Source organism: Schistocerca cancellata, chromosome 6, assembly GCF_023864275.1.
Source record: "Schistocerca cancellata isolate TAMUIC-IGC-003103 chromosome 6, iqSchCanc2.1, whole genome shotgun sequence".
In the NCBI taxonomy this organism is placed as follows: Eukaryota; Metazoa; Arthropoda; class Insecta; order Orthoptera; family Acrididae; genus Schistocerca; species Schistocerca cancellata.
This window is the reverse complement of record NC_064631.1, coordinates 247,060,034-247,087,320: the sequence shown is the minus strand read 5'-3', so window position 1 is coordinate 247,087,320 and position 27,287 is coordinate 247,060,034. Positions and strand designations below refer to the sequence as shown.

Sequence of the window (27,287 nt, the reverse complement as noted above, 5' to 3'; positions counted from 1 at the left end):
TCTGTCGACAAGCACTGAGTGAGCTGCTAAGCTCAACTTCTCCGTCCGATGGCTGGATTTCAAAACGCAGTGTCTCGTGCCCTCAATCAATGAGATACGAGGAAGGGTCTTTGACTATGGGCCAGCACGTTAGCTCAGAGTACTGTGATGAGAAGCTTTGTCGGCCGCCTCTCTTCCCCTTGCCCATAAATTATATCGATAAACATTTTTCGCATCGCTATTTCCGATCTGAGGGCCACCACACAAGCGTGCGTTAATAACCTGCACCACTGAGGAGATACTGTATCTGTAAAGACCGTGGAGTAGTCAGTTTGTTAAGATCTGACATTCCTTGCTTTCTTAGCTTCTGACTTGTGGTGAAATTTAGAATTTTCTAAAGAGCTGAATGCATCCCGTTTTGCTTTATGGAATGTTATCAGTTGGTAAAGGCATAACGAAGGAACGGATCTAATAATAGACAAGAAAATAGGGGTCAACTACTGTGAATAACATAATGAACGGACGATCACAGACAAGATTTATGCAAATACATGACGCACTGCAGTAGTACAAGTATAACTGCTTAATACATCTACAGATAATGAAGAGGTTGAAAAAGGAAGAAAAGAAAAATGTGTTGTGGGGAAAGAAAATGAAACAGGAAGCTGCCTTGAAAAATGTTGCATTAAACACAATTTAATTATTGCAAACACTTTGTTTAATAATCGTGAAAGATTTTGTGTACGTACAAGAACCCTAGAGGCACTATAAGATTTCTGATATGTTATACGACTATAACGAAAAGAAAGAGATTTAGGAACCAGGTTTTAAACTGCAAAACCTTTTTACACGCTGATATGAAGTCTGACATTAATTTTTTAGTCATGAAACATAGATTAATCCTAAATAAATTGCAAAATATGTAGTGCGTTAAGAGATGAGACCTGGATAATCTGAAGTAGCCATAGATTTTTCAGAGTTTCAGAAGAAGAGTCGAAAAACTTTAAACTCAAACAGGAAAAGGGACTTCAGCAGAAGATCAGTGGGTGGCTTTGACATATGAAACAGAGACAGTAGAAGAATAAACAAGGGAATAAGACAAGACTCCGCAGAATTTTTTCCATAACACACGAAAAGTTAAATTTAATTGATGAAAGAAGAAAATATAAAAGTAAAGCCAATGAAGCAGAGAAAGGGGAATACAAACATCTGGAAAGGGATTCACAAAAGTGCAAAGTCCCATAACAGGAATGGATAGAGGATAAATGCGAGCATGCAGAGTCCTATATGACTATAGAGTAGGAAGAGAGATGACTAGTCATTAAAAGTCAAAACAAGGTATTTTGAGAAGACGATGCTTCCTCAGAATTATTAAGATCCTAGGGAAAAACCAACTATGGGTAAACTGTTCCAGCTGGTATGCAGGGTATAGGCTTATGAGAAAACCGAGATGTCCTCAGATTTCAAAAAGAACTGTATAACCTCAACATGTTGATGCTGAAAAATTTAAGTATTACCGAAACATGAGTTTGAAGTTATGAAAGTTATGGTAGCAAAATACTGACACGCAACTACAAAAAAATGGTTCAAATGGCTCTGAGCACTATGGGACTTAACTGCTGAGGTCATCAGTCCCCTAGAACTTAGAACTACTTAAACCTAACTAACCTAACGACATCACAAACAGCCATGCCCGAGGCAGGATTCGAACCTGCGACCGTAGCGGTCGCGCGGTTCCAGACTGACTACAGAAGAATGGAACGCTTGTTAGAAGCTGACATGGGGAGGACCAGACCGCTGGGCTCTGGATAAATGCTGATCCTACGACTTATCTTAGAAGGCAGGTTGAAGAACGACTATTAGACATTTAAAATTTTTGTAGATTTAGAAAAAGCTTTTGACTATGCCGAGTGGAATACATTCTTTGAATTTTGAAGTTATCAGAGATAAAATACAGGAAATACAGAAACCAGACTGCAGTTTTTTTTTAAAGTGTCGAAGGATATGAAGGAGAGGCAGTAGTTGACAAGGGAGTGGGACAGATCTTTAGAAAGCTGTAACCTATCTCCCACATTATTCCATCTTTATGTGTATCAAGTAATAAAGCAAAGTGTAGAGAAATTTGGAAAAAGGGACTAAAGTTCAGGGAGGAGAAAAACTTTAAGTATGCCGGTGGCATTGTAACTCCGTCAGGAGAAAATGACTTGGAGGATCGGTTAAAATAAAAAATGGTGCCTCGATAAGAGGTTATAAGACGATTATCAGTAAAACTAAAACAAGGATGATGGTTGTAGTAGAATTAAGTCATTTTATGCAAGAAAAATTTGATTAGGAAATGAGAACCTGTCAATAGCAGAGGCAATGAGGCTATAAAATGGGTCTGCCACCGGCAAGACATGATGTGCGGAAAAAGTGAAAGATGTTCCTTGGAATACAAATATGTTAGGAACTCGTCTGTGAAAGTACTTATCTGAAGTGTAGCCTTATATACAAGTAAAACGTGAACGATAAGACAAGAAAAGAATGTGCCGCTACAGAACGTTGAAGTTTAGATGATAACTAATGAAGGTACAGAGTCGAATCTAGAAGAAAAGAGCTTTATATGACATTTGATTACCGGAAGTAATTGGCTTGTAGAAATATCATGAGACATCAGGTAATGAAATGAAGTGTGGGGTTAAAAATAGTAACGGAGACGAAGGTTTGAACGTAGTAAGGAGGTTCAAATGGATAAGATGTTCGAGCCTCCCAACTGCTTCCAAGTCCAACCTGATGGTCTAGTGGCAAAAGTCATGCGTATCAAACGAAGAGGTTACGGGATCAAATCCCTATCAGAGCACAGTAATTTCCAGTCTGTCTTTAATCCAGCCTTCACCTCTCAGATGCGAGACGTCACCGGGAATGACACGTGGTTCGAATGCCCCGTTAAACTATAGGTGCACTTTCCCTTGTAGTATAACTGGTATAGATTAGGACTCAAATGGCTCAAATGGCTCTGAGCACTATGGGACTTAACATCTAAGGTCATCAGTCCCCTAGAACTTAGAATTACTTAAACCTAACTAACCTAAGGACATCACACACATCCATGCCCGAGGCAGGATTCGAACCTGCGACCGTAGCGGTCGCGCGGTTCCAGACTGTAGCACCGAGAACCGCTCGGCCACTCCGGCCGGAATAGATTAGGAACACGCAAGTTCCCGAAGAGACGTCCGATTGAAGAACCGTACCCCGGACATTGAGTCACACGAAATTCTAACTGCTCCCAAGGCTGTTGCACGAGGTGGTCAGAAATGCATAAGCAATGACCTGACCACAGAAGGTAATAATGCCTTATCAGTGAGGCGAGTATCTTCCCCACAGCACTCTGATAACTACTTGACTCCTCTTGTAAACGTTCAACGCATATATACTGAAGCACCAAAGAAACTGGTGTAGGCATGCGTATTCAAATATAGAGATATGTAAACAGGCATAATGCAGCGCTGCTCTCGGCACAACAAATGTCTGGCACAGTAGTTAGAGCTGTTACTGCTGCTACAATGGTAGGTTATCAAGATTTAAGTGAGTTTGCGATGGGACACAGCATGTCCAAGGTAGCGATGAAGTGGGGGTTTTCCCGTGCGACCATTTCACAAATGTACCTGAGTATCAGAACTCCGGTAAAACATAAAATCTCCGACATCGCTGCGACCGGAAAAAGATCTTGAAAGAACAGGACCAACTACGACTGAAGAGAATCGTTCAGCGTGACAGAAGCGCAACCCACCCGCAGATTGCCGCAGATTTCAGTGCTGGGCCATCAGTAAGTGACAGCGTGCGAACCATTCAACGAAATATCGTCGATATGGGCCTTCGGAGCCGAAGGCCCACTCGTGTATGCTGGATGAATGCACGACACAAAGCTTTACACCTCTCCTGGGCCCGTCAACACCGACATTGGACTGTTGATGACTGGAAACATGTTGCCTGGTCGGACGAGTTTCGTTTCAAATTGTATCGAGTGGATGGACGTGTACTGTTATGAAGACAACCTCATGAATTCATAGACCCTGCATGTCAGCAGGAAACTGTTCAAGCTGGTGGACGCTCTGTAATGGTGTGGGGCGTGTGCAGATGGAGTGATGTGGGATCCCTGATACCTCTAGAGACGACTCTGACAGGTTACATGTACGTAAGCATCTTGTCTGATCACCTGCATCCATTCATGTCTATTGTGCATTCCGACGGACTTGGGCAATTCCAGCAGGACAATGCGACACCCCACATGCCCAGAATTGCCACAGAGTGGCTCCAGAAACGCTCTTCTCAGTTTAAACTCTTCTGTTGGCCTCCAAACTCCGCAGACACGAACATTATTGAGCATATCTGGGATGCCTTGCAACGTGCTGTTCAGAAGAGATCTCCACCCCGTCGTACTCTTACGGATTTGTGCACTGCCCTGCACGATTCATGGTGTCAGTTCCGTCCAGCACTGATTCAGACGTTACTCAAGTCCATGCCCCGTCTTGATGCGGCACTTTTGCGTGCTCGCGGGGGCACGACACGATATTAGCAGGTGTTCTAGTTTCTTGGCTCTTCAGTGAAATATTCACGTAATGGTCAGATACCTACAACGACTTTTTTCGCACGGTCATCCGTTCATATCCGATCGTAGCCACCAACTTTTACTGGTACTAGCCTACTCTGTCTTATGAAACAAAGAGAAGAAAAGAAAAGAAAAGAGGGGTGTTTGAGGGGCATCCACGAATACTCAGTAGATTCCCTGTTCCTTCCTGTGTACTCGTATTATTAGCCGATTGGAGAGGTATTGTTAATACTATTGCAGTCAACCGATAACATTGTGTTGTTATGTATCGTTATACAAGTGGACGGGATGTCACCGGGGCCAGCACTCAACGTAATCATCTGTAATAGGACGAAGGAACCTGCCGATCTGAAAACCAACCAGACAATCGGAACACGGTCAAAATAGTCACATATCGTCACTAAAACGAAGACAGTAATGAGTTTTTGGGGACTCTACCCGATAGATTACAATATCAGATATGGGGACGTAAAGTGTTGGCTCAAGATGAGAAGACTGGATAAGCTAACTACCATAACGGGAGAAGAAATAAGAGACAAACGCCACTTGAAGAGTTGGTGGTCGGACGGAACAGGATAACAGTGATAAGGGTTGGAGAGTTACTCCTTATTCCCAGTGTCAGGGAACGGTTAGGAATGAGACATACAAACCGAAGTAGAGGCATGGTCTACTTCTTGATTAGCCATGGTCCTTATCCAATACATTTACACCGCATGTTATCTCAGTTTAAGGGAAGAATCTACTTGTGGGCAGAGAGGTTCCTCAGAGCATGTAAAACACTGCACACTACACAGACAGACCATATCACTAGAGTGCCCATTCGAGAACTTGAACAACGCGATTAATGACCCAGGACACAACAACTAATCATGTCAGATACATCAGCGGTAGATGATGAAACTGACCTCAGCAACAATACAGAAAAAAATGACAACTCCATTGACCAGATCACCTAGTTCATAAGCCGTGACAAGCTATTCTACCTGGAGCCATGTAAAACCCGTAGAATGAAGCAGACACATGGTCAAGTAACACACGAGTCAGTGGTGGGCGCATGACTCGATGTCTTTCCGAAGTGTACCCTCCACCTGCCCCTGCTCGACTGTGGTTGTAGGAATCTACAACTCATCTCTATAATCTTTCCCATCATCTTTAAAGTTCCTTCAGTTTCAACAACTTACTAACGTTCTTACTTCACACTCTACGTTTTTACTAATTAATTTGATTTTTCTATGTAACTCATTGTTATTACGTCGATTTTTTATTGCTGAAAACTATATTTGCTTGTAATTTGGAACACTTTATGTTATGAAATGAAAAACTGTAAAATGTACGAACAGATTTCAAAATATTAGGAACAGGTCTCCAAAAATGCGATAAATAAATGAATGAAAAATGAAACGGTCTGATCCAGATTGCGTTCTCATACCGACAAAATTCTGGTTATGAAGATTTCTTTCGCAGTCGTGATTCGAACTGGATGTCCGGGTCGCGCCACCTTACTACCATAATAGCTTTGCGACGTCAGCTATACAAATAAGCTATCTGATTTGCCCAAAAAAGTTTTTTTACTATCTGCTTACTTGCGAAATTGTGCGTGCTTTGTTCAAGGGGGACAGGAAAAATAAATCTTGAGAAATCTAAGAAAATAACTGTGCAATAAAAACAAAATAATAAAAAACTAAAGGCTCTCTCTTCGAAATTACACATCTTGCATAGTGTGAAGTCAAAATCTGCCGCAGGGTAACATTCAATATCTTGTTGTTCTACTCCCATTGTAACGTGCTTGGGTCCTTCTTGGCATGCTGTCTATAAGATGACAGAGACAGAGGTATTCTAGCCCTTCCTAATCTTCTGAATTCATCCACTGTGTGAAGACGGTTCTTGCCATGACGCCCAGAAAGTTTCAGGAAGGTGTTCACAAGGTGGGCTCAGTGAGCTAGTGCATTATCGTCTTGAAAGACGAACGCATTCCTGAAATGACTGCGTGTTGGACAACAGATTGGAGGATCCTCTCCCGATGTTGCGCAGCCCTCAATTTACCCTTCACAGCACTGAGAAGCGTCCTACGTCCGTGCGTGATATCGGTCCTCTTTGTTGAGCCCACTGGAATGCACGTCTGAGACGAACACTGACACACTGGTACCTGGCCATCTCCACATTCTTCTGCTATGACCACAAGCGTCAGACAAATACTGCATTCGTCGCTGAAGAGAATCCGACGCCGCTGATGAAAGTTCCATTCCAGGTGTTTCCATGCCCACCTTCTTCGAGCATCATTGTACTGGCACGGGATAGGGGGCAGTTGATACTAGTGTTCGTAGTGTACGCCTAGGGACCAAATTGATCTTGTGGAGACAGTTGTGTTCTTTGTGGGTCGCCGCACTGAGGACGCAGAGGGCTGTACATAGTGACAGAGTACTGACACCGAAACTTCCAGATATCAGACCCTCAGATCGGTACCAAACGTTGTATATCGACAGAGTATCAATGAAAACTCCGATTTAGTTCTTACTGTGTGCTGTCGTCAAGCATGATGGGCGTAAACGTTAATTAAAAGTAACGTCAGGGGAACTAAGGAGCGCAGGAAAAGCATAACTGTGAGTGACTACTGCACTTAGCTTCCGGAGGAAAGTTTTTAGAGCGTTAGATAGTCGTACCAAGGGTCCTGGGTTGAAATTCCAATGATGTAATGTTTTTTTTTTCTTTTTCTTTTTGCTATATTACACATGAAAGTGATATATGGGACTATTAATACTTCCGCACGTGTTGTTTCTTTATTGTACTGTTTCGACTGTTTTTGTTTATTCTATGAAACGACAAATGCTGCTTCATCACAAGTGATGTCTGTTCTGTAGCACATGTGCAACAGAATGTCACATCTATCTATACAAATGTACTCTATAGGTTTTCTACTTTCAACTATCGAAGCGAAAGCAGACTGTCAAAAGCACATTGTTACAATCTCCGAAAAGTTCTTTTACACATCAGGAAAATGTTCTCCCATGTGACATTTTCAAGCGCAAACAGTACAAGAAAATTGTCAATGGCGGAGTTTGAACACAGGACCTTTGCTACGACAACATTAATGGTGGAGTTTGAGCACAGGACCTTTGCTACGACAACCTTACGCTCTACCACCTCTCCCACACGAGATCTTCAAAACGATCATTCACTGAAAACCTTTTCATGTGCTCCATAGTTCTGGTGTTACTTTTAATTACCGTTTACGCGTGTTCTACTGGACGGCAGCACATAGTAAGAAGTAAATCGATGTTTCAGTTGATACTCTATCGGCATACAACGATTGGTACCGATATGACTGTCTGACATCTGGAGGTTGGGGTGTGAGAAAGAGTATTGGGAAAAAGATTCTCGATCAAAAAACACAAATTGTGCAAGACATTAGGGCGGCGCAAACCTGTTTTTGGCAGTTTTTATCAATGCACCTGCCGAATTTCACTGCTGCTTCACTCCCAATGGATAATAGCATGTTAGATAACTTCTCAATCTTATAAGCACACTTGCCCAGTATCACTGCTGAGATCCCTTGGGAGTCGGCATTGTGTAGAAGAGTGGCGACCGACGTGTTCCAGCAGCGAGTTACGTTTGCCCAGCACCTTATCTGTGGCATCGGCGGCGGTCTCACGGCAGACTGCGTCGACGAGGTCGCGCCCAGCAGCCACTATCTCGCTTCCCGTCTCTAGGGACCCGCGCAAAAACATCCAGCTCCCAGAGCTGTGACATCTCTTGTGCCGTGTTGCGTGTTGCAGAGCTGACGAGTCGGTGGCGAACCTCATAACTTACGTTTCTGTGCCACGATAGGGGACTTGCAGTTGGACACGAGTAGCTTTCAGCTTGTCGAGATCGCGCTTCAGGGTCTTAGATGAACAGTTGTTGACAGAACAAAAGCTCTTGCGGGCGCCGCTGTGTTTCTTTGACTGTTGTTTTCCGACGTTGGAAACCACTTGGCGGATTTTTCGCGACATTTAGCCACTATCGTGGCAAATGTTTTTCATATCTCAGAAAACAACAGACAAACCTACCAGTCAAAAACATACTGAAAAGGGAAAAGAGTTTCATCCAAACATGTTTCATTCAAAAGAGAGGACAGTCAGAACTGACTGACTCATAAACAGTATGCATTTTGATGAAATATTACTAACGAAGAGTATCCTCTGAAAATTATATATACTTGGAGGATAAGCAAATGTACAGATAAAGGCCGACTCTCGCCAATATATTCTTATGCAGAAAACATGAGATCTTCCGTTATCGACATAATTCTTGCAGATTTTCTCATTAGAGGTGATTCAGTGTATTTACATTTTAATGCTGTTACACGAAATGGTCATTTCGGTGTCTCACTGAAAGAGATTACCAACACAGTGAAGTATATCGCAAGGGCTACAAACCTCTGTAGGTAAGTTATATCCTGAAAAATTCTGAGAGGCTGCAATGTATAATTACTTTCATTGCTGCCGTTTCACAGAGACATAAATGCTTGCGTCTGCAATTAATTCTCTGTAGCATTTTCAGAGTGTTCATTAAAGTGGTAATTAATGTAGTTCCTAAGCTAATGTAGGAGCAAAATAACACCCCTACTCCGTTTCATATGAGTAGGCTCAACAGTTTCTTCAGCTATTTGGCTGCCTTTTATACAGGGGTCGAAAGTACAATTAATTTAGAATCCTATAAGTGATAGCATCCTGAGCCCCGTACAACCGCTCGCCCGGCGAAATATACGTACTTAGAAACGAATAAGTTGCACAGGTCACACCAAAGAAAGAAAGGAAATACAAGTAACCTACTGAATTATTAACTAACCTCCTGAATTACAGATCCAAATCACTGAAATCGATTTGCAGGGGGATTTTGAATATATACTTCGTTCGAACGTTATGTGAGACTTTGCAGAAAACGATCTTCTGCCACACAATCAAAAGGGATTGTGAAAAATATCGGTTTTATGAAGAATAAGTAGCTCTTTATTCACTCGAGTGATAGGTTCTATCGACAGGGGTTCTCAAGCTTATTCCATATTTTAAAATTTCCAGAAGGCTTTTGACATATTCCTCGTAAGCGGATTTTAATCAAATTACGTTCGTATGGAGTATCATATAAGTAGTGTGGACTCGTGATTTCCTGTCAGAAAGGTCAGTTCATAGCAATTAACGGGAAATCATAGATGAAACAGAAGTTGTATCCATGGCGCTCTGTTATTCCTAATCTGTATAAACGATTTAGGAGACAATCTGAGCAGGCCTCTTAGACTATTTGCAGACTACGCTGTTGTTTACCGACGCTGTCGTCATCGGAAGATCAAAACGAACTCCAAACTGATTTAGAGAAGATATGTCTATTTGGCACAAAAAGTGGCTGTCGAGTGATCTACACTATAAAAAGTTTGAGGTCCTCCACACGAGTGCTAAAAACATCCATTAAATTTCAGTTCCAAGATGAACAAATTTTAAAGATTTCAAATCAACTAAATATCTAGGGACTACAGTTACAAACCACATAAATTGGAACCATCACAGAGAAAATGTTGTTTAGGAGATGAACCAAAGACTTCAGTCATTGTCTCATCCACGAATATCTGGGCACCAACTTTTGCATCACTTACAGCCTCTACAGGCGACTAGTATTTCTTTGGTGTTTGTGACAGATCCTTCAATAATATTCTGCTACAGTAATCGTTGGAGGCTTCACTTACTACAATCTTGACAGCAAATGCTTGTGTAATACTTTCCACTTCCATTTGTTTATATGTTGTGCCATATCAGTAAACGACTATTTTTCAACTATGAACCGTACCCTTACAATGTGACAGCTTTTTTAAAAATCGATCAACTCAGTAGCAATGGACGAGGAATTTGCTATAGACGTCTCCTTGCTCTCTGTTGATTCAACGCCTTATTAATAAGAAAATAAATCTTGTTAACATATTCTGATTACTATTTTTATAAGTATTCTGTGAGGTAGAGCTGGTTTGTTGTGAGAGGGGGGAGGGGGATTGCGGCTTGAGATTCTACACCTGTGAGTATTAATGCGGGTACAGATGTCTGAGAAAGCCTTATTGAGTGTCATGAGAGTAGATGAGGAGGTACTTTGATCAGAAAGTGAGATTAGTGGCTGAATGGGGAGCGACGCGATGAGCATACATTATCCTCCGACTGTCTTGCGTCATCACTCGGCTACTGTCAAGACACTATACCGAGCTCCAGTCGCGCAGTAGCGGATATGGTGGTGGGTGAACGGAAACAACTGGCAGAAAATGAGAGTAAGCTGCTCACCCACGTGGATGATTGTGGGGAACCCCCAGAGTAGAACGTTAACCGTCACATCGTGATCACTTAAGGAACGAGATGCCCATATTAGGATACCAGACACAATCCGAAGAAACTTTATACGCCAGTGTTCTCAAACAGTGACCATTCACAGGGCCGAAACTGTACATTTCTGGGCATGGATTCCACTTGAAAAATGACCAGTTCACTTTCTTGTACAACGTACTACATGTGGTCATTATTTGTTTTTCTATAAACCCCGTAAACTGGGTAAACCTACAATTAGACGCAGACGTATCTTTACTTTGGAAACAATGCCAGCACCCACCTTTACACACAAACAAATACAGGTTTGTTTTTAAAGTCTTTGCGTCAAATGTTACATCATCTAGACTACAAGTGATGTTACCCTGTATTAGCGCGGTGGCTCCTGGGGGGTGACTACTTTCTGTCTGCTGCGCTTGTACACGACGCACTTTTAAAGAAGTCATAGTAGTTGTATTGCACGTTTATTACCTTATAAATTAATAAAAAAACATTTTTATTTTAAATTCAGTGCATTAGTATTTGTAAAATGGTTCTTTCATGTAGTAGCCATTAAAAAATGACGATCATTCCACTTGGGACCTGTGGAATGGTACATTAGCTTATTTGTTTGAGTTGTAAATATTTGTCATGTATTGTTTTTCTGACATGTTCTGCATCCTGGAGGACCTCCTCACTACGGATCAATTGGAATGAAAGTAAATCTAATCCAATCTAATCATTCAACAGTCGTCATTGATTTGCACATTTCTAAGAAATATGAGGATTACACACTGATTAAAAGTCATTTGACGATTTCTGAAGGATATTTCCTCACCAAAACCAATTACAAATGTAAGGTACTAGAGCAGCCTTACAGAGGAAGGTTTGAATATGTGATGTTGGTATTTCACAGCATAAACCATGTATCCGTAAATGTGTAGGTTGACAATGGTCTCCATAGGCTTGGGATAGTGATGCTGTCTCGAAACGCGGATATCACGGCTTCGAGTGTGGGTTTTTAAATGTGCTGCTGATGTCAGTATTCACAAAGGCGAACTTAAAATTGATGAGGATATATGGCTGTTATTAGGAGCCAGGCAGTATAGGCTAGTATGTCTATGTAAAAAAGTTGTCCTGGCTGAATGGCTGTATATTAGGAGGGTCGTTATGGTTTTTTAACGTTACGGCCGATCGCAGCAGAGTACGTGCACAGCAACAAATTGTTACCGTTCAACGATAACTTAGACAGCAATATGGAGGTCGTTCCATTTCTTTTGATGTCAGTCTAACGGCAGTTCGAGTGGTTTCACAACAGAGAGACAAGCTCTAACTGAAGATACAATTGACACAGTAGACGATAGTGCACTGTGGAGCTTGCAGAAGTTAGTGCGGAAAGCTGGCCAACAGTTGCAGTTAGATATGTTTGATTCCGTATAATCCACAACTAGTACAAAGACTGTTACTGAATGATGAGGTAAAGATACACAAGTTCTATGAGAATTTTATGGTCGTTATGTAAAGGATTCGAACAAATTATTTGAATGATGAACTTTTGTGAGTTTGGGAAAGTCAGAACAGAGAAGTCTGGATATTTCAATCCAAAAAACTGCGTGATCTCATTATTCTGGCAGTCTATTCTGAAAGAGTTTTGAGGTTTTCAACCTAGTTATCTTCTGTGAGAGAACTATAACAAACAACGTGTATCTTTATTCGTAGGACCACTAGTAATGCATCATAGCGCGACGTAAAAATTAAAAAAGAGGACTTAATTTTCCAACAAAACAGGGTACCACAGTGACATACAAATGTTCGGTACCACCTTTGACGGAACCTAAAAAACTGAACTCCTCCCGAACAGGCTATGAAGGCCCAACGGTACCGACCGCCCGCCGTGTCATCCTCAGCTCACAGGCGTCACTGGATGCGGATATGGAGGGGCATGTGGTCAGCACACCGCTCTCCCACCTGTGTGTCAGTTTCCGAGACCGGAGCGGCGGAACTGGTGTTGCCACTGCGGCAAGGCCGTTGGATTTGACGGAACCTACCGGGTCGACATATCGGATGCGCATGGGGAACAGATACTTCCTGCACTTAACCATCCCGTTCGTAGGTCTCGACTCATATGATTTCGTGGAGCACGAAGTTTACACACCTCCCTCCCACCTACGAGGCTGAAAGTGTGTTACTGTAGATATTTAGAACTTGAGAGGACTCAACAAGAATAAGAGTGTCACCTGGACATTGATAGTGCCACACACTAAGCTCACATCGATATAATTTAAGGGCGGTGATCAATCTCCTCATTTAGTGATCAATTATAGTAAAAATAAAATCTAATGAATTTGCCCAATGATGGGTCGGAAGGTTGAGGCGTTACCTTAATCAGTTCTCTGCGAAGGTAAAGACATTTGCATCACTTTTCCGATTATTCACATGGTCTGTTACTGTTCTCATTATGTATTTTGCTAATAGAGTTTGCTTCAGCTAGGATTTTTACGTCAGAACCTTGGAAAAACAGCAAAAACTTTTAACAATTCCATTTCCAAACTCGTGTTTGCTCTTTTAACAAGCTGCAAAGTAGTATTGAGACTTTAAGTGGAAGGCCACAACTCATAAAATATTATTTTGAAATGTGTCATTCACCAGAACAAGAGAGAGATGCATTGGCGATTCTAGATATATATGAGACAGATTTTCATTTTTACGAACGCTTTTGTAGTTCATTGTTTCTGCATTGAACCTTCTAATCTGTTCTCAGACATGTACTTTCAGATAAATTCGCTGATTTGAATACAATCTTCGGTTGCTCTTCTAAAAGAAACATCGATTATAATGGCCTGTGATCTATATCGCCAATGTGTAAGCTTACGAAGAACACTCTTATATGCATCGAACCTATGCAGACCAGTGGCAAGACATATCGGTTAACCATTTTCATCAAAAGCAGAAAAATCTAAAACGATGTACTGGTTGTTACTGTTGTTGTTGTTGTGGTCTTCAGTCCTGAGACTGGTTTGATGCAACTGGTTGTTACTATGTAGACTTAAAGTCATGATAAGTTTTGGTGTCGAAAATAGAGCTTACTTTCCATAATGCTGAATACATAAAACTGACGTCTGTAACACAGTGCTTTGAGGGACATGCACACGTGGTGGTCATATGCCTTCCCACACTCTCATCCGGTCTGGCGTATCCAGACATTTATAAAAGGCATTATAATAAAACAGAATACGAAACACTATGCATTTTATCATTTACACATGCATATAGTTTTCGGAGAGGTTAAAGAAATATAAGTTACAGAAAAACCAGCTTCCGAATAGAAATCCATTATCGTTCGACTTTCTTGCCTCGTATCTACTTACTGAGCTACCAATTTGTTCGGAGATGGACGTCAAGAAGTCAATATATAACCAGTAGCTGAGAACCAATGTACTCATTGAAATAATCCATAAATGAGGTTATGTCATTAGCATGAAAATGGAGTACCAAAACAAAGGATTGCACTGACGCAAGCATTCCTGTCCCCGACCCCTTTTCGAAAGAAATTCAAAATGGCGGAAATTGTTTAATTGACCTCACGTCTGTAGTTGCGCCATTAAGTTCTCGGGTTCGAATCTCCGAGAATGCAATTTTCGTAAATTTCCAATATTCAGAGCTGATTTTCTTTTACTTTGCCGAAATCGTGTGGGAAGGGGTAATATACATGAGCTATCCTATCCACATCGACAATAGAAAAAAGTCGACTCAAAATAACGAAAAAGTAGGAAAATCGCACTCTCTTTGATTCAAACCCGAGACATTCAGGGCAGAATCACAGACATGATGGTAGTTGGGCACCATCCGTCATCTTGAGTTTCTTCAGAGGAGAGGAGAGGGACGGGGGTGGCTTCGTCAGGGTCACCATTTGTTTTAGTATTTCAGTTTCTGTGATGTATATGTCTCCTTTAACTTGTGGTAAAAATAATTCTGAACTCTTCTTACTCGAGTAAGACCTACTGCCATCAGATGCCATCGCAATGGCGGCAATGCGCAGACGGCGTGGTTGCACAATGCTAATAGCACGCGGCTGAACCGCGGACCTGAGGCAAAGCAAACGGCGACTCTTCGCGGTGTAAATCAACGGAACTGCGCAAGGAGGTCCCCCGCGCTTGCTCAGATTACAATCTTTTCGTGCCCTCTCTTTTGTTCCTCTGCTTCCCTCTGCTGTCTTCCCTTTCCTCTTCTCTTCTCCTCTGTCATCCTTTCGCTCACTCACGAGGTAGCATCGATACGAGTGTGAACAGCAAACGCTAACTGCTCGTCCGTTCCGGTGGACCAGTGGGCTTGGAACAGGGCGACTAGCTTGCAGTGGAACAGACCGATACTCATTTTCATGTTGATGGTAGGAGTGAGGGTTTGAGGACAGGCAATTTTTGTCTCTCAAAAGCGAAATTAGTTCAAGTTTAGACAAGATCTGGTGCCCTAATTTTTTGATCTAGGGAATCTTTCGGAAATCACACATCACGAACATTTTATATTGTTTCCTGTTGTTTTTTCGTTGCGACGTATACGTGCTCTTTTTATTTTAGTAAAGTACTACAACAAACACATGGGAAGCTAGCGTACTCATTTCTAGTCACGGAACCGTAAGGAGCGATTTATGACTAGTTGCAGGCACGATTGTTAGAAAGTATGCAAACCCGCTGGATTTTTTATACACAGTGTGTCTAATATTGACCTAATGATCTTCAGGTATCACATCGGAGCACAGGCAGCGAGCATACGAAACCCATCCCCTCGCAAATCTTGTTAAAGATAACTAAAGAAGTTGCCGAAACGCTGGGCGTAAAAATGGTGTGAAAACGGGGTAGATACCACTAAATGTACCGTTTGATGTTTACTGGCAATAATAATTTCTAATTTTCTTCTGGCGTTTGATCTCGCGGGAGTTCTTTGGAATTTTAATTGAATCCAAATGTTCAAAGGAAACAGTTTAGAAGCGACACGTCCTCACAGAGCGATCTGATCAAATTTCTGAGTATGGAAATTCCGACCATGTGATCTGTATTAAACATTATATTAAATAAAAGCCAGTTTACAGTGTGTGACGTAGATTAAAACGTACTACGATTAGTCACTCACATGCTGCTCCACCCACGGTTGCCATTCGGAAGAGAGTGATTGTAAGCCTTCATATGAGCCATAACCTCGCTTATCTTCTCCTTATGGTACTTACGCGAGATATCTGACAGGGGTAACAGTATTGTTGTACAGTCTGTTCCCGAAAACAGCGAAGTGGTGCTACAGCTAAAGCACTGAAGCCGCAGTCGGGAGCACCACGGTTCAAATTCCCGTCCGGACATGCAGATTTAGATGTTCTGTTGTTTCCTGAGTCAGATTGATACGAATGTTGGCATGGTTCCTTTGAGAAAGATACGGCAGATTTCCTTTCCCATCTCTACCCTGACTCAGGGGCGATTCTAGAAGTAGGTCAAGGGGGGCCGGGGCTAATGGGGGGGGGGGGGGGGGGCGGCGTTTGGGGGAATGGAATATCGCTTAACAAAAGGAGAGTTGGGGTCCTCCATCGACAAATTGATAAAATTTGGTTTTGCTTCAAGTAGTTTCTGGTAAGTGTTTTGGAGTTCAGGGTAGAAAATGTGTATTAATAAATAATAAGACGCCCATTTTAAGTTAAATGATATTTATTGGTTTAGATTGTAAGCTATTTGCTACTCTTATTCTTTTGCTAACATGCGTTTGAAATACAATACAACCTACATTGCTACATAATTATATAAAAATGAATGAATCTGTTGGAGTAATATATTCGCTGATTTCTGAAGTCATTTTACCCAGTGTAATATGATGTTCCATTGGGGGAGGGGCGGGTGATTGCTCCCCCATAGCCCCCCCCCCCTTGCCGCCGCCCCTGCCCTGACTGAATTTGTGCTCCTCTCTAACGACTTCATCACCAACAGGACCTTAAAGACTAATCTTCCTACTTTCCTTTGGCCTGTCTCAAATAGCTGTTACTTAAATATTTCCCGGCACAGATTCATGAAAGATACAACATGTTTGTTCTACAGATTTTGATGTGAATTCCATAATCATCTTTATAATATACTAGTAATAACATACCCCTTACAGCTCTAGTATCACGCATCGAATTCCTTCGTTCTCTTTCCCATATCGATCCGATAAAAACCACAAATAACTGAAAGAATAATAAAAGGTAGTTTTTCCCACAGATCTGATAATGAACTACATTATCTGAAGAGTCTTCTTAATCTCACCATACACTGCTTCGTAACGTTACACAAAGTTCTTTTTATCGCTGTAATAAATCCAGCGGAATGCCTCTATTTGTGTGCTCGAGCACTACCAGATCTTTTGTGTTACTCATGAGCATTATCATTCTTTTATCGAGATTTAAGGCAAATTTACATTCATTACACGAGGGCGTTCAATAGTACTGCAACGCATTTTTTCTCGACCAATTTCGGTTGAAAAATATGCGGAATCTGTTGTGGGTCTTCGTGGAATATTCTCACTTAAACCCCTGTAGTTTAATCAAGTTCCGATAGGTGGCGGCGCTGTACATAGTCTTCAAAATGGCGTCTGTAATGGAGGTGCGTTCCAAGCAGGAAGCTGTTCAAAATGGGCTCAAATGGCTCTGATCACTATGGGACTTAACTTCTGAGATCATCAGTCCCCTAGAACTTAGAACTACTTGAACCTAACTAACCTAAGGACAACACACACATCAATGCCCGAGGCAGGATTTGAACCTGCGACCGTAGCGCCTAGAACTGCTCGGCCACTCCGGCCGGCTCAGGGAGCTGTTATTGAGTTTTTTTTGGCGGAAAATCAGGGAATCGCAGATATTCATAGGCGCTTGTAGAATGTCTACGAAGACCTGGCAGTGAACAAAAGCATGGTAAGTCGTTGGATGAGGCGCCTGTCGTCATCGCAACAAGGTCGCGCAGATCTGTCCGATCTCCCGCATATCGGCCGGTCGCACACAGCTGTGACTTCTGCAATGTTGGCACATGCTGACACTCTCATTGAAGGTGACAGACATATCACAATCAAGACCCTCACTGCTCGACTGGACGTCTCTGTTGGTAGTGCTGAGACATTTGTCCACCAGTTGGTTACTCAAAGGTTTCTGCCCGCTGGGTTCTTCGTCGCCTAACGGAAGACCATAAAGAGCAACGAAGTATCATCTATGCGGAAATGCTTGCGCATTACAAGTCTGATCGTCATAACTGTATGCCGAACATTGTCGCAGAGGGTGAAAATAGACTCATCACTTCGAACTATGAACAAAACGGCAATGCGTGGAGCAGCGGCACACCACCTCTGCTCCGAAGAAAAGGTTCAAATCTGCATCCGCAGGCGGCTAAGTCATGGTGACGTTCTGTTTGTTGTCCTCTTTCATGGTGCAGCAATCAACTGAATAGATGGCGCTACATAGTGTGCGTGCGTCAGTTGAGAATTTAGGTCAGACGGGATGCGCTCTAGGTTAGTCCGTGCAGTTGCTATGACCGCAGTGTCCGGATGGCGCATCTGCCTAGTAAGCAGTAGACCTGGGTTCGAATCGCGGTCCGGAACAAATTTTCGACTTTCTCCAGTGATTTAAATAAATGCCCACTGGCAGCTAATGTCATTAATTGATTCTTAGACTGTACACTATCTGATCAAAGAATCGGGACACCTACTTGTGGACATTAAAATGGGGTATGTCCACCCTTCACCCTGATGACAGCTTGAACTGTGCTGGGGACATTTTCAACGAGATGTCTGTGGAGGAATGGCAGTTCATACAACTTCAAGAGCTGAAACCAGAGAAGACTGATGTTGAACTTTGGGGCCTGTCGAAGTCTACGTTCTAACTCATCCGAAAGATGTTCGGCTGGGTTCAGACGGGGTCTCTGGACAGGGCAGTCCGTTTCAGGAATGTTACTCTCCACATACCATAGCCCCACAGATGCTGCTTTATGACAGGATGCGTTGTCATGCTGATACAGTCATCGTTCTCGAACTGTTACATTTCTGTACGTAGCATACAAGACTGTAAAATGTGTTATCGTACCGGATTTACCGTTTCCTTACGTGTGATAAAGGGACCACACCCTAACCACAAAAAAACTAATACCGTAACACCACCTCATCTGTAATTCACCGTTGTCACTGCAAATGACGACAAATAATGTTCGCCAGGCATTCATCAGACCCAGATCCTTCCATCGGATTGCAAAGGGTACAACGTATTACATCACTCCAAATCAATTGTTTTTAGTCATCTAAGTTCCAGTGACGTCACTCTTTACACCACCTCAAGCGCCGCTTACCACTGACAGAAATGTGTGGCGTATGAGGAGCTGGTCGGCCAGTGTACCCCATTCTTCTACACACTACACGCAGTCATTGTGCTAGCCGGACTACTGGTGCTCACGAGTGGTTCCTTCCTCGGACTTAATTAGAGTTTTTACAGTCACCCTCCGCAATGCTTGGAACTCACTACTGATTACTTTCGCTGATTTGAGGCCTTTTTTGTTTTTGTTTGTGCATCCACCCTCCGCAATGCTTTACGATCCACGTTCTTCAGTACGTGAATTCTTTCTGGTCGTTTTAGCTACGGTTGTTCCTTCGCATTTCCACTTCATATTTACATCACCAACAGTCGAGCAGCTTTAGAATAGTTGAAATGTCGCTGATGCATTTATTACGCAGGTCACATTCATTTCGAAGTCACTCTTGACAATCCATTCTACTGTTAGTGCTTCTCTACTCATAACACAATACTCCCCCTTTTCCCCTTCCTCCGTACTGGCGAGTCTGCCTCTCGTGACGTGTGGTGGTCGTTTCCGCTTTACATACGGATGTCCGGATACTTTTGATCAGATAGTGTACACATTTCAGATTAGATCTTTCCTACTGTTTCAACGTAGTCTCTCAAACACGTCGCCGCGCTGACTGCCAGTTGTAAGAGTCTCACTTGTCAAGTCACGCCAACGGCTTGGAACTGTGTTAAAGGTTAAAACGGAATGCCTTTTGCACGAGTGTCGTTTAGCGACAAGCACAGCGTCTCCCTGTCGCGCGGGACATCTGCACCGTCTCGCGTGAGCAGTAACTCTCAGCGGATGTCGCCTACGCCGTATCACCTCGCGTGGGAACATCTCAGACAGTCTGGCCTTCTGCAGCGGCAGTGCTGCTGTGCCAAAACCGGGCGCGAGTGGCGACTGCCGTCAGAACCAGAACGGAATCTGGGAGAGTGGGCAGATGGTTGCATTGTATGCGGCTAGTATGCCGTGTGAGCTAAACGCTCTGGCATAGTTGCAAACAGCCCCCGTATGAAGAATCCCATTCTCTGAGCTTAACATAGACCAGTCATAATCTGCCCATACACGACGTTTGCATTTGCATGGACCGTGTTACTGGGATGAACGTCTTTCCAGCTACAAAAAAAAAAAAAAAAAAAAAAAAAAAAAAAAAAAAAAAAAAAAAAATTTGTATTTACAAAAACGGATTTCAGATGTATTTAACAACTATGGATACCATGAGCACAGAATTGAAGAATGGTTTTGTTTTAGCGGAGTAACCAATGCGTTGTAGGTTTGAGTCGGTTTAATGAGTTGATGGAGGTCGCTCAGTCCTTGAGACTGTTGGGAATCGAGTCCCGGTCCGGCACATGTCTTCACAAACGGCCATCGGAACGTATATTCCGTTAACTGACATGCCGTTAAGTAGCACAAAAATCTAATTTCAGTTACAGATACACTAAGCGTGACAACTTTACGTACAAGCAGCTAAGATGAATTCGTTACCTCACGAATCATCGTTTTTCAGTTGCACAGGGTGGATTTTTTGTATGCTATGGATTTTACAGCAGAACCATTATAGCGAAAATCTCTGAAATACACCGATCGCTGTATTACGTTAAAATGGTAGCAGTTTCGTTTCGGTGCCACAGTTGCGTATCGCATAAATAAGGCGCGTAAAATCGTGAAAACAGAAAATTAGTGCATTTGCAGACTTTAGCATGGTATCAATAAGAAATCAAAGCATACACAACGCCGAGCAGAGGAAGTGAAGTTGCACTTGTCTCAGAAGGAACCCATAATCTGTTTCTGTAATGATTACAACCGCGAATTTTAGCTAACACTTCCGTGAAAGTTTGCCATCGTAACAGATTTGAGCACCATCGTGGGTTTGCCGTTCCTTTAAATAGTAAAATGAGTAACGCAATACGCGTTTGTGTCTTTTATACGATTATCGTTCTATAGCGGAGACTTAACGGTTACCAATCCACTAGAGACGTAGCATTACCTAAATGGAGGACGGGAGCAGCAAGAGGCTGTGATCTATTTAAGGAATCATTACAGTATTGGCCCGATCTGTTTTAGGAGAATCCATGAATTCCATATCATAATGGTCTGGTATTCCAACTACTACGTTATCTCTTTCAGTATCTTACACCTACACTTTAATTCGACAAAATTCATTTAGAATTGCTGTAGACCTTTGGAATGTTTTCTTAATTTCAGTACGCTTGAGAAGTTTGCAAGGACGAGTGAATCAGTGTTCACGAACGTATGTTCCTAATGGTTTCAAGTGATATAAGTTTCTTTAGCAGAATTTCGTGTATTTCACGACTTATTTTTCAGCCAGTACGCCATTTACTATGCTTTCTTTCTTCCTAGAGAATCCTATTGCTGCAAGCACATCCTTCTAGTAGTTAACACTACCACTAGTTCAAAATTGGCCAGATGTTTCACTTGTCACCCGCGACGACAGTTACTTCTCGCCTTAATAAAACATTAATTTCAGATCTGGCTATGGTATATTATCCAGAAACACACAGGGCGCAACCCGAGGCAGGCTCCAATCTATGCTTGAACGTCACAAACAAGAATACCACGGATGGGTGCGAGTTATTAGCAATAGTATCACCGGGTACATATACTTAATTTTTACACTGATTTTGTAATGAGTACTGTCAGAATACATTTGCTTGAACAGCTGTTATTGAGACTTATCCTCGTAACACGGACGGTAATGCCATTAGAGAGAGAGAGAGAGAGAGAGAGAGAGAGAGAGAGAGAGAGAGAGAGACATGGAAAGCAGAGAGATGTTATGTCAGTTCTGTAGTGGAAACTGGATGGCACGACTTCTTCGTCCATAAGCGGACGTAGCGCCGCCGCTGAGCATATCGCTGACACCCCAGTTCCCAGTTCGGCTCCTTTGCGGAGTCGGGCGTTGCCTGCAAGTTTCACGTGGAGCGTTTGCTACAGATCGAGTAGCTGTAGTCGCATACTCAAGACACGTATTCTCTCAATGCCATTAAGTACTGGCTAGTAACGCTGAATTTTTTGTGAGGAAGTGCTGAAAATCAGTTTCTATCGGCTACACATTCAGAGTTAGTGTGTCAAACACTTTTGTACGTTCTGCAGACGTAGAACTGTCAGAAACTGCTTCTTATATTCAGTAGTCAGTCGTGATGTAGCGATGTGGTGCACTCTTCGTGTTGTCGTAAAAGGCGAGCAATAGCAGAAAACACTCATGTTACCAAAGACCAAATGCTGTTGGTCGATTGACGTTTACAGCTGATGGATTAATACGCAATATCCTCTACACAAAAGGCTGCCATACTGTATCACGAAACATGGTTAAGTTTCTGTACAATACCCAATACTGAATATAAAGCATTACTTTATGCCTGAAAACTCAGCCATTCCTTTGTTTTAGGCGGTGGGTCACTGATCGTTCTGAAAATCCGCAGTGTGTCGTAGTATGGTGGTGTTTAAGTTGTCCAAGCCCCAAGTAATACTATCTCAAACTTCTGCAAGCTCTGCTCTAGAGCTCTCGGGAGCACTAAGAACCAACCTACATGATACAATTAAAGGGTTGTAATGAAAAACATATCTTGTAATTAGCTTATAATCTACGTATCATTCAGTCAACTGTTGTTAACCGTATTATGGATATGTCTCGCGCTTATCATATCGACTTCTAGACATCACTTGGAAGCAAGCAGGTTACTACTGCAATAACACACTACGGTATTTTTGTTATTTGTACGCGGCACTCACTTCTCAGATTTACGCAGCTTTCCCAAATCTGAGCAAAACAGATTCGAATTGTTCTTACTGATATCTCGTTGTGGAACTCAAGTCTGTACATTTTTTCGCCCTCTGTTTCCGTTCGTACATATATGCGATATATTGTCAAGAGAAGTGGCGAATTGTTAAATTACAGGGGCAATATTTACCGACATTTGGATCCAGTCCTCCATCTTTTCATTAGTCACACACGCGTGAAATCGCCAGATATGACCCGTCCTCGTTTCTGCAAAACTCTACTCTTCTGGACTCCAGTTAGTAACTTAGTGCAGCAAATCCCCCTTTACTCGATTTTCCGCTCCTAGGCTTAACGCACTATCAGCTGAGAATAGGCGTACCAGATTAAGTTATATGTGATTTTTTAGGAACACAAGATCGATTCATAATTCGCTCATTTCGAACCACGAGACAGAAGCAGCAGTCTTTTTTGCAGACGTGTGAATTGACAGATCATCACGAATTTATAGCTTCTCTCTTCCATCTGCTTCTGGTGCGATGCACTTTATCTCATCGCTTTCGTACATTCGTAGTCGATCTTCTATCGGATGCAGATTTTGCATCGTATTTTCGGATCTGCCTCTGATTTTTAGCCACAGTCTTATGGCTAAAGTAACGCGAGCACCATTCTTCGACTGTAATTATGACGGCACCGAAGAACATAAGATAGCTAATTAGGTTGCTCCCTGGCCTCCAACGAGACTGTGTTGGCGTCAGATAGCCAACTGCGGATGACGGTCATTCGCCGCAACTGACGAAGACGGCCGCCTAAACCGTGCATAAAAATTGAATTTTCTACTCGGAAAGGGTTATTTCTATCAGTTGTGGCGGGAAACCTTAAAAATAGGAGTCACTGCAGTGGTGGAAGAGTGATAGAAATGCGGCGCGTGAGATAGTGAAGAAGAGACCCGGGCGAGTACTCACCACGGCGGAGGCGGCGACGGCGGCGGCCAGCGCGCACAGAAGAGCGGCGCGGGCCCCGAGAGCGACCATGGCGGCAGCGGCGACGCGTGGTGACGGCGCGCCCGGCGGCCAGCCACTGGCCCGGCTCTGGCCGCCGCCGCCGAGCCGCGCCGCCGGCCGCCGCCCCCGCCCCGCCCCACCCCCGCCCCGGGGGGGTGGGAGGCCGGCCGGCGTCCGGAGGCTGCGGCGCGCGCTCAGTACGCTGCGGACGCGCAGACATGCCGCGGCTCGCCGGCGTAGCCCTCGTCGGCGTCGCCGCCGCCCTAGCCCTGCTGCTCGCTGCCGCCCCGCCCGCCGCGGCTGTGGTGAGTACTCGCGCGCACTCCTGTTGCCATGGCGACCGGCCGCTGCCAGCGCTGCTAACTGTTACAGTGCCCACATGTCGTACGGGCAAATACGCCTAATGTCAACTGTCTTGCTAACCTTTCCCTCCACCTAGGATGACGCTACTCACAAAGGAAACTCCCCATCGCACTCCCCTCAGATTTAGTTATAAGTTGGCACAGTGGATAAGCCTTGAAAAACTGAACACAGATCAATCGAGAAAACAGGAAGAAATTGTGTGGAACTATGAAAAAAATAAGCAAAATATACAAACTGAGTAGCCCATGCGCAAGATAAGCAAGGATCATGCGAACTCAGGAGCGCCGTGGTCGCGTGGTTAGCGTGTGCAACTGTAGAACGAGAGGTCCTTGGTTCAAGTCTTCCCTCGAGTGAAAACCTTACTTCTTTTATTTTCGCAAAGTTATGATCTGTCCGTTCGTTCATTGACGTCTCTGTTCACTGTAATAAGTTTAGTGTCTGTGTTTTGCGACCGCACCGCAAAACCGTGCGATTAGTAGACGAAAGGACGTGCCTCTCCAATGGGAACCGAAAACATTTGATCGCAAAGTCGTAGGTCAACCGATTCCTCCACAGGAAAACACGTCTGATATATTCTATACGACACTGGTGACGGCATGTGTGTCACATGACGGGAATATGTTGTCGACCCACCTAACTTGTACACTTGGCTAATGGGTAAAAAGAATCTTCTACCTTGTCCGATTTAGGTTTTCTTGTGGATGTGATAATCACTCCCAAAAACTGATGAAAACATAAGAGTTTGTCACATAAACTGCAACAAATGAGTGCAACAGTTTCATAGTCGCACGGTTTTCCCTGTGTTCTGTCAAAACATATGTTTTTAACATTTTCAAATTTTTCCGTGTGTAGACCGTCAAATCCTGCACATGTCCAAGCAAATCTGAACATGTCCTGGAATTTTGGAGAGCGAAGTTGATTATGTGTGAGTGCCTGAACTTTGATCATTGTCTCAAAATAAAAAATCAAACTTTTCACTCGAGGGAAGACTTGAACCAAGGACCTCTCGTTCCGCAGCTGCTCACGCTAACCACGGAACCACGGCGCTCCTGAGCTAATATTATCCTTGATGTTGCCTATCTTGCACATGGACTACTCAGTTTGTGTATTTTGCTTATTTTTTTCACAGTTCCACACAACTTTTTCCTGTTTTCTCGATCGACCTGTGTTCAGCTTTTCAAGGCCTATCCACTGTGCCAACTTATAACTAAATCTGAGGGGGGTGCGATGGGGAGGTTCCCTTGTTAGTAGGCGTAGCTACGACGCTTATCGCCTCATTATGTCAAGATATTTAGTGACCAACCTCTTCCCTCCGAATTAGGCTAGTTATTACGACGGAAGTGGCCGAAAAAATCGTGACAGTTCGATGTCATCGCGGGATACTGGAGCGTGTTCTTCTTGTTTGTTTAACAGTAAAACGTCTTCTACGGCTTCCATGTTATGAACTCAACTGCCATACAATGAACTACATCTAATGTGAACCATATTACTACTTTTCCGAGTTTCTAGGTTGCTTGTCTGCTTTGGGAAGCGTGACAACTCCTTGTCAACAATGCTACTACTGTGACGGTGACGTTTGTCATCTTAGGACGCAAGATTGTCATTGACTATTCCACTTCGTATCGAATACCTTTGCTGCGGCCAAAGTCATTACAGTCTACCACCATCGAGGGGTTTTACGGTACAATGCTTGTTTCCTTAGTAATAAAATACCATTAACAGATCGCAGATACTGACTTGTCAGTTGTCTTATTCCAATGTCTGTCATATTAATAAACTTTCTACAGCATTGACACTTCTGATTTAACCAGCCAGTAATTTACCGTAGACGCCTTGCCACGGTGCAACAAGGCATTTGTGAAAAGTGACAAGATTGTTAGTAACAAATAATTTCCTCCCACGTTCAGCATAGTTTTAGAGTTAATGCATACGCCTGATGTCATAACAGTAATCTAAAGAGATTCTACAGCACTTTTGTTATTTTTTGGGTTTATTTGTTGCGACCAGCACCACATAGAACCACATGCGCTAGGAATGGTGACCCTCGCGACGGACCGTCGCTAGGTGCTGTACGTCTGAGAGGTCATGACGTTGAGCAAAACACAGTGCCGTCATTTCTTCCTGTCAGAAAGCTGAAACTTCTCCTGTACTTCCAAGTATGGCTCGTTTATAATGTTAGTCATAGTACTAACTTCTACCATTGAATACTTCTGTAGGGACGTGACAGGACCTTACAACGCCGACTGGTGGTTGTGCCGTTCATCGTGTCATGGTATTAAGGCAATAAGCATTTGTGTTTAGCACAGATATTCGGTGGAAGTGACCGACAAAATCACTATAATTTATGCTCATTTTATGGTTTTTAATGTAGCTTCTTTGTTTGTATCTGGAACTCTGACTATTGGTTTAAGGCAGTACAAAAATGAAAGAAAACTGCCTCCGATTTATATGTAGCTTCTTCTTATTCCATCTTCTGTGTCAAGCTGATTCGCCACGTGTTCAGATGATAATGCTTTGTGCTCTATCGACGGAGCGTTGAAGCAAACTTTATGCATTATGAGTAGAAACATAGTTGTGACTTGAGGAACGTGATTGTTGCTACGCTGGCGCTGGATGTATTTTTCGGCTGGAAACGTAATACAGACGTTACAGATAAAAGTGAAGTTTCCATAGGCTCTCTACACTAAATATTGAAACGCAAATACGTACATTTCACGTGTCGAGCTTTTACAAATTTTCAGAAGAATCTAATAACTCGTGCATGTCGCTTGATATAATAAATTACTTACAGTGAATCTGTAGCGCATTAGATGTTTGGAATGTTGAACATGTCCAAACAAGACGACTGTCTACAGTGACTCTAATGATGTTTTGCCATTAAAATCGTATCCATTACAAGCGCAGGTGCAATCTCGACACGCGTCTCTCTTCAGAGATCCCAAAGCGAAGTGTAATGTGTATACTCCAGGCAAC

The 27,287-nt window shown here is 43.0% G+C and overlaps 2 protein-coding genes across 2 annotated transcripts in view; one reads left to right on the top strand and one right to left on the bottom strand.

Moving 5' to 3' along the window:
- The window catches only part of LOC126191422 (collagen alpha-2(IV) chain), a 254,223-nt gene extending 230,200 nt beyond the window's left edge, over positions 1-24,023 (bottom strand). The window contains exon 1 of the mRNA XM_049932293.1: positions 23,913-24,023. Coding sequence (XP_049788250.1) covers positions 23,913-23,981 — 69 coding nt within the window. The 5' untranslated portion in view covers positions 23,982-24,023. The remainder of the gene's footprint in view (positions 1-23,912) is intronic.
- Positions 24,024-24,162: 139 nt separating this feature from the next.
- The window catches only part of LOC126191497 (collagen alpha-1(IV) chain-like), a 594,967-nt gene continuing 591,842 nt past the window's right edge, over positions 24,163-27,287 (top strand). Inside the window, exon 1 of the mRNA XM_049932389.1 lies at positions 24,163-24,256. Coding sequence (XP_049788346.1) covers positions 24,170-24,256 — 87 coding nt within the window. The 5' untranslated portion in view covers positions 24,163-24,169. The remainder of the gene's footprint in view (positions 24,257-27,287) is intronic.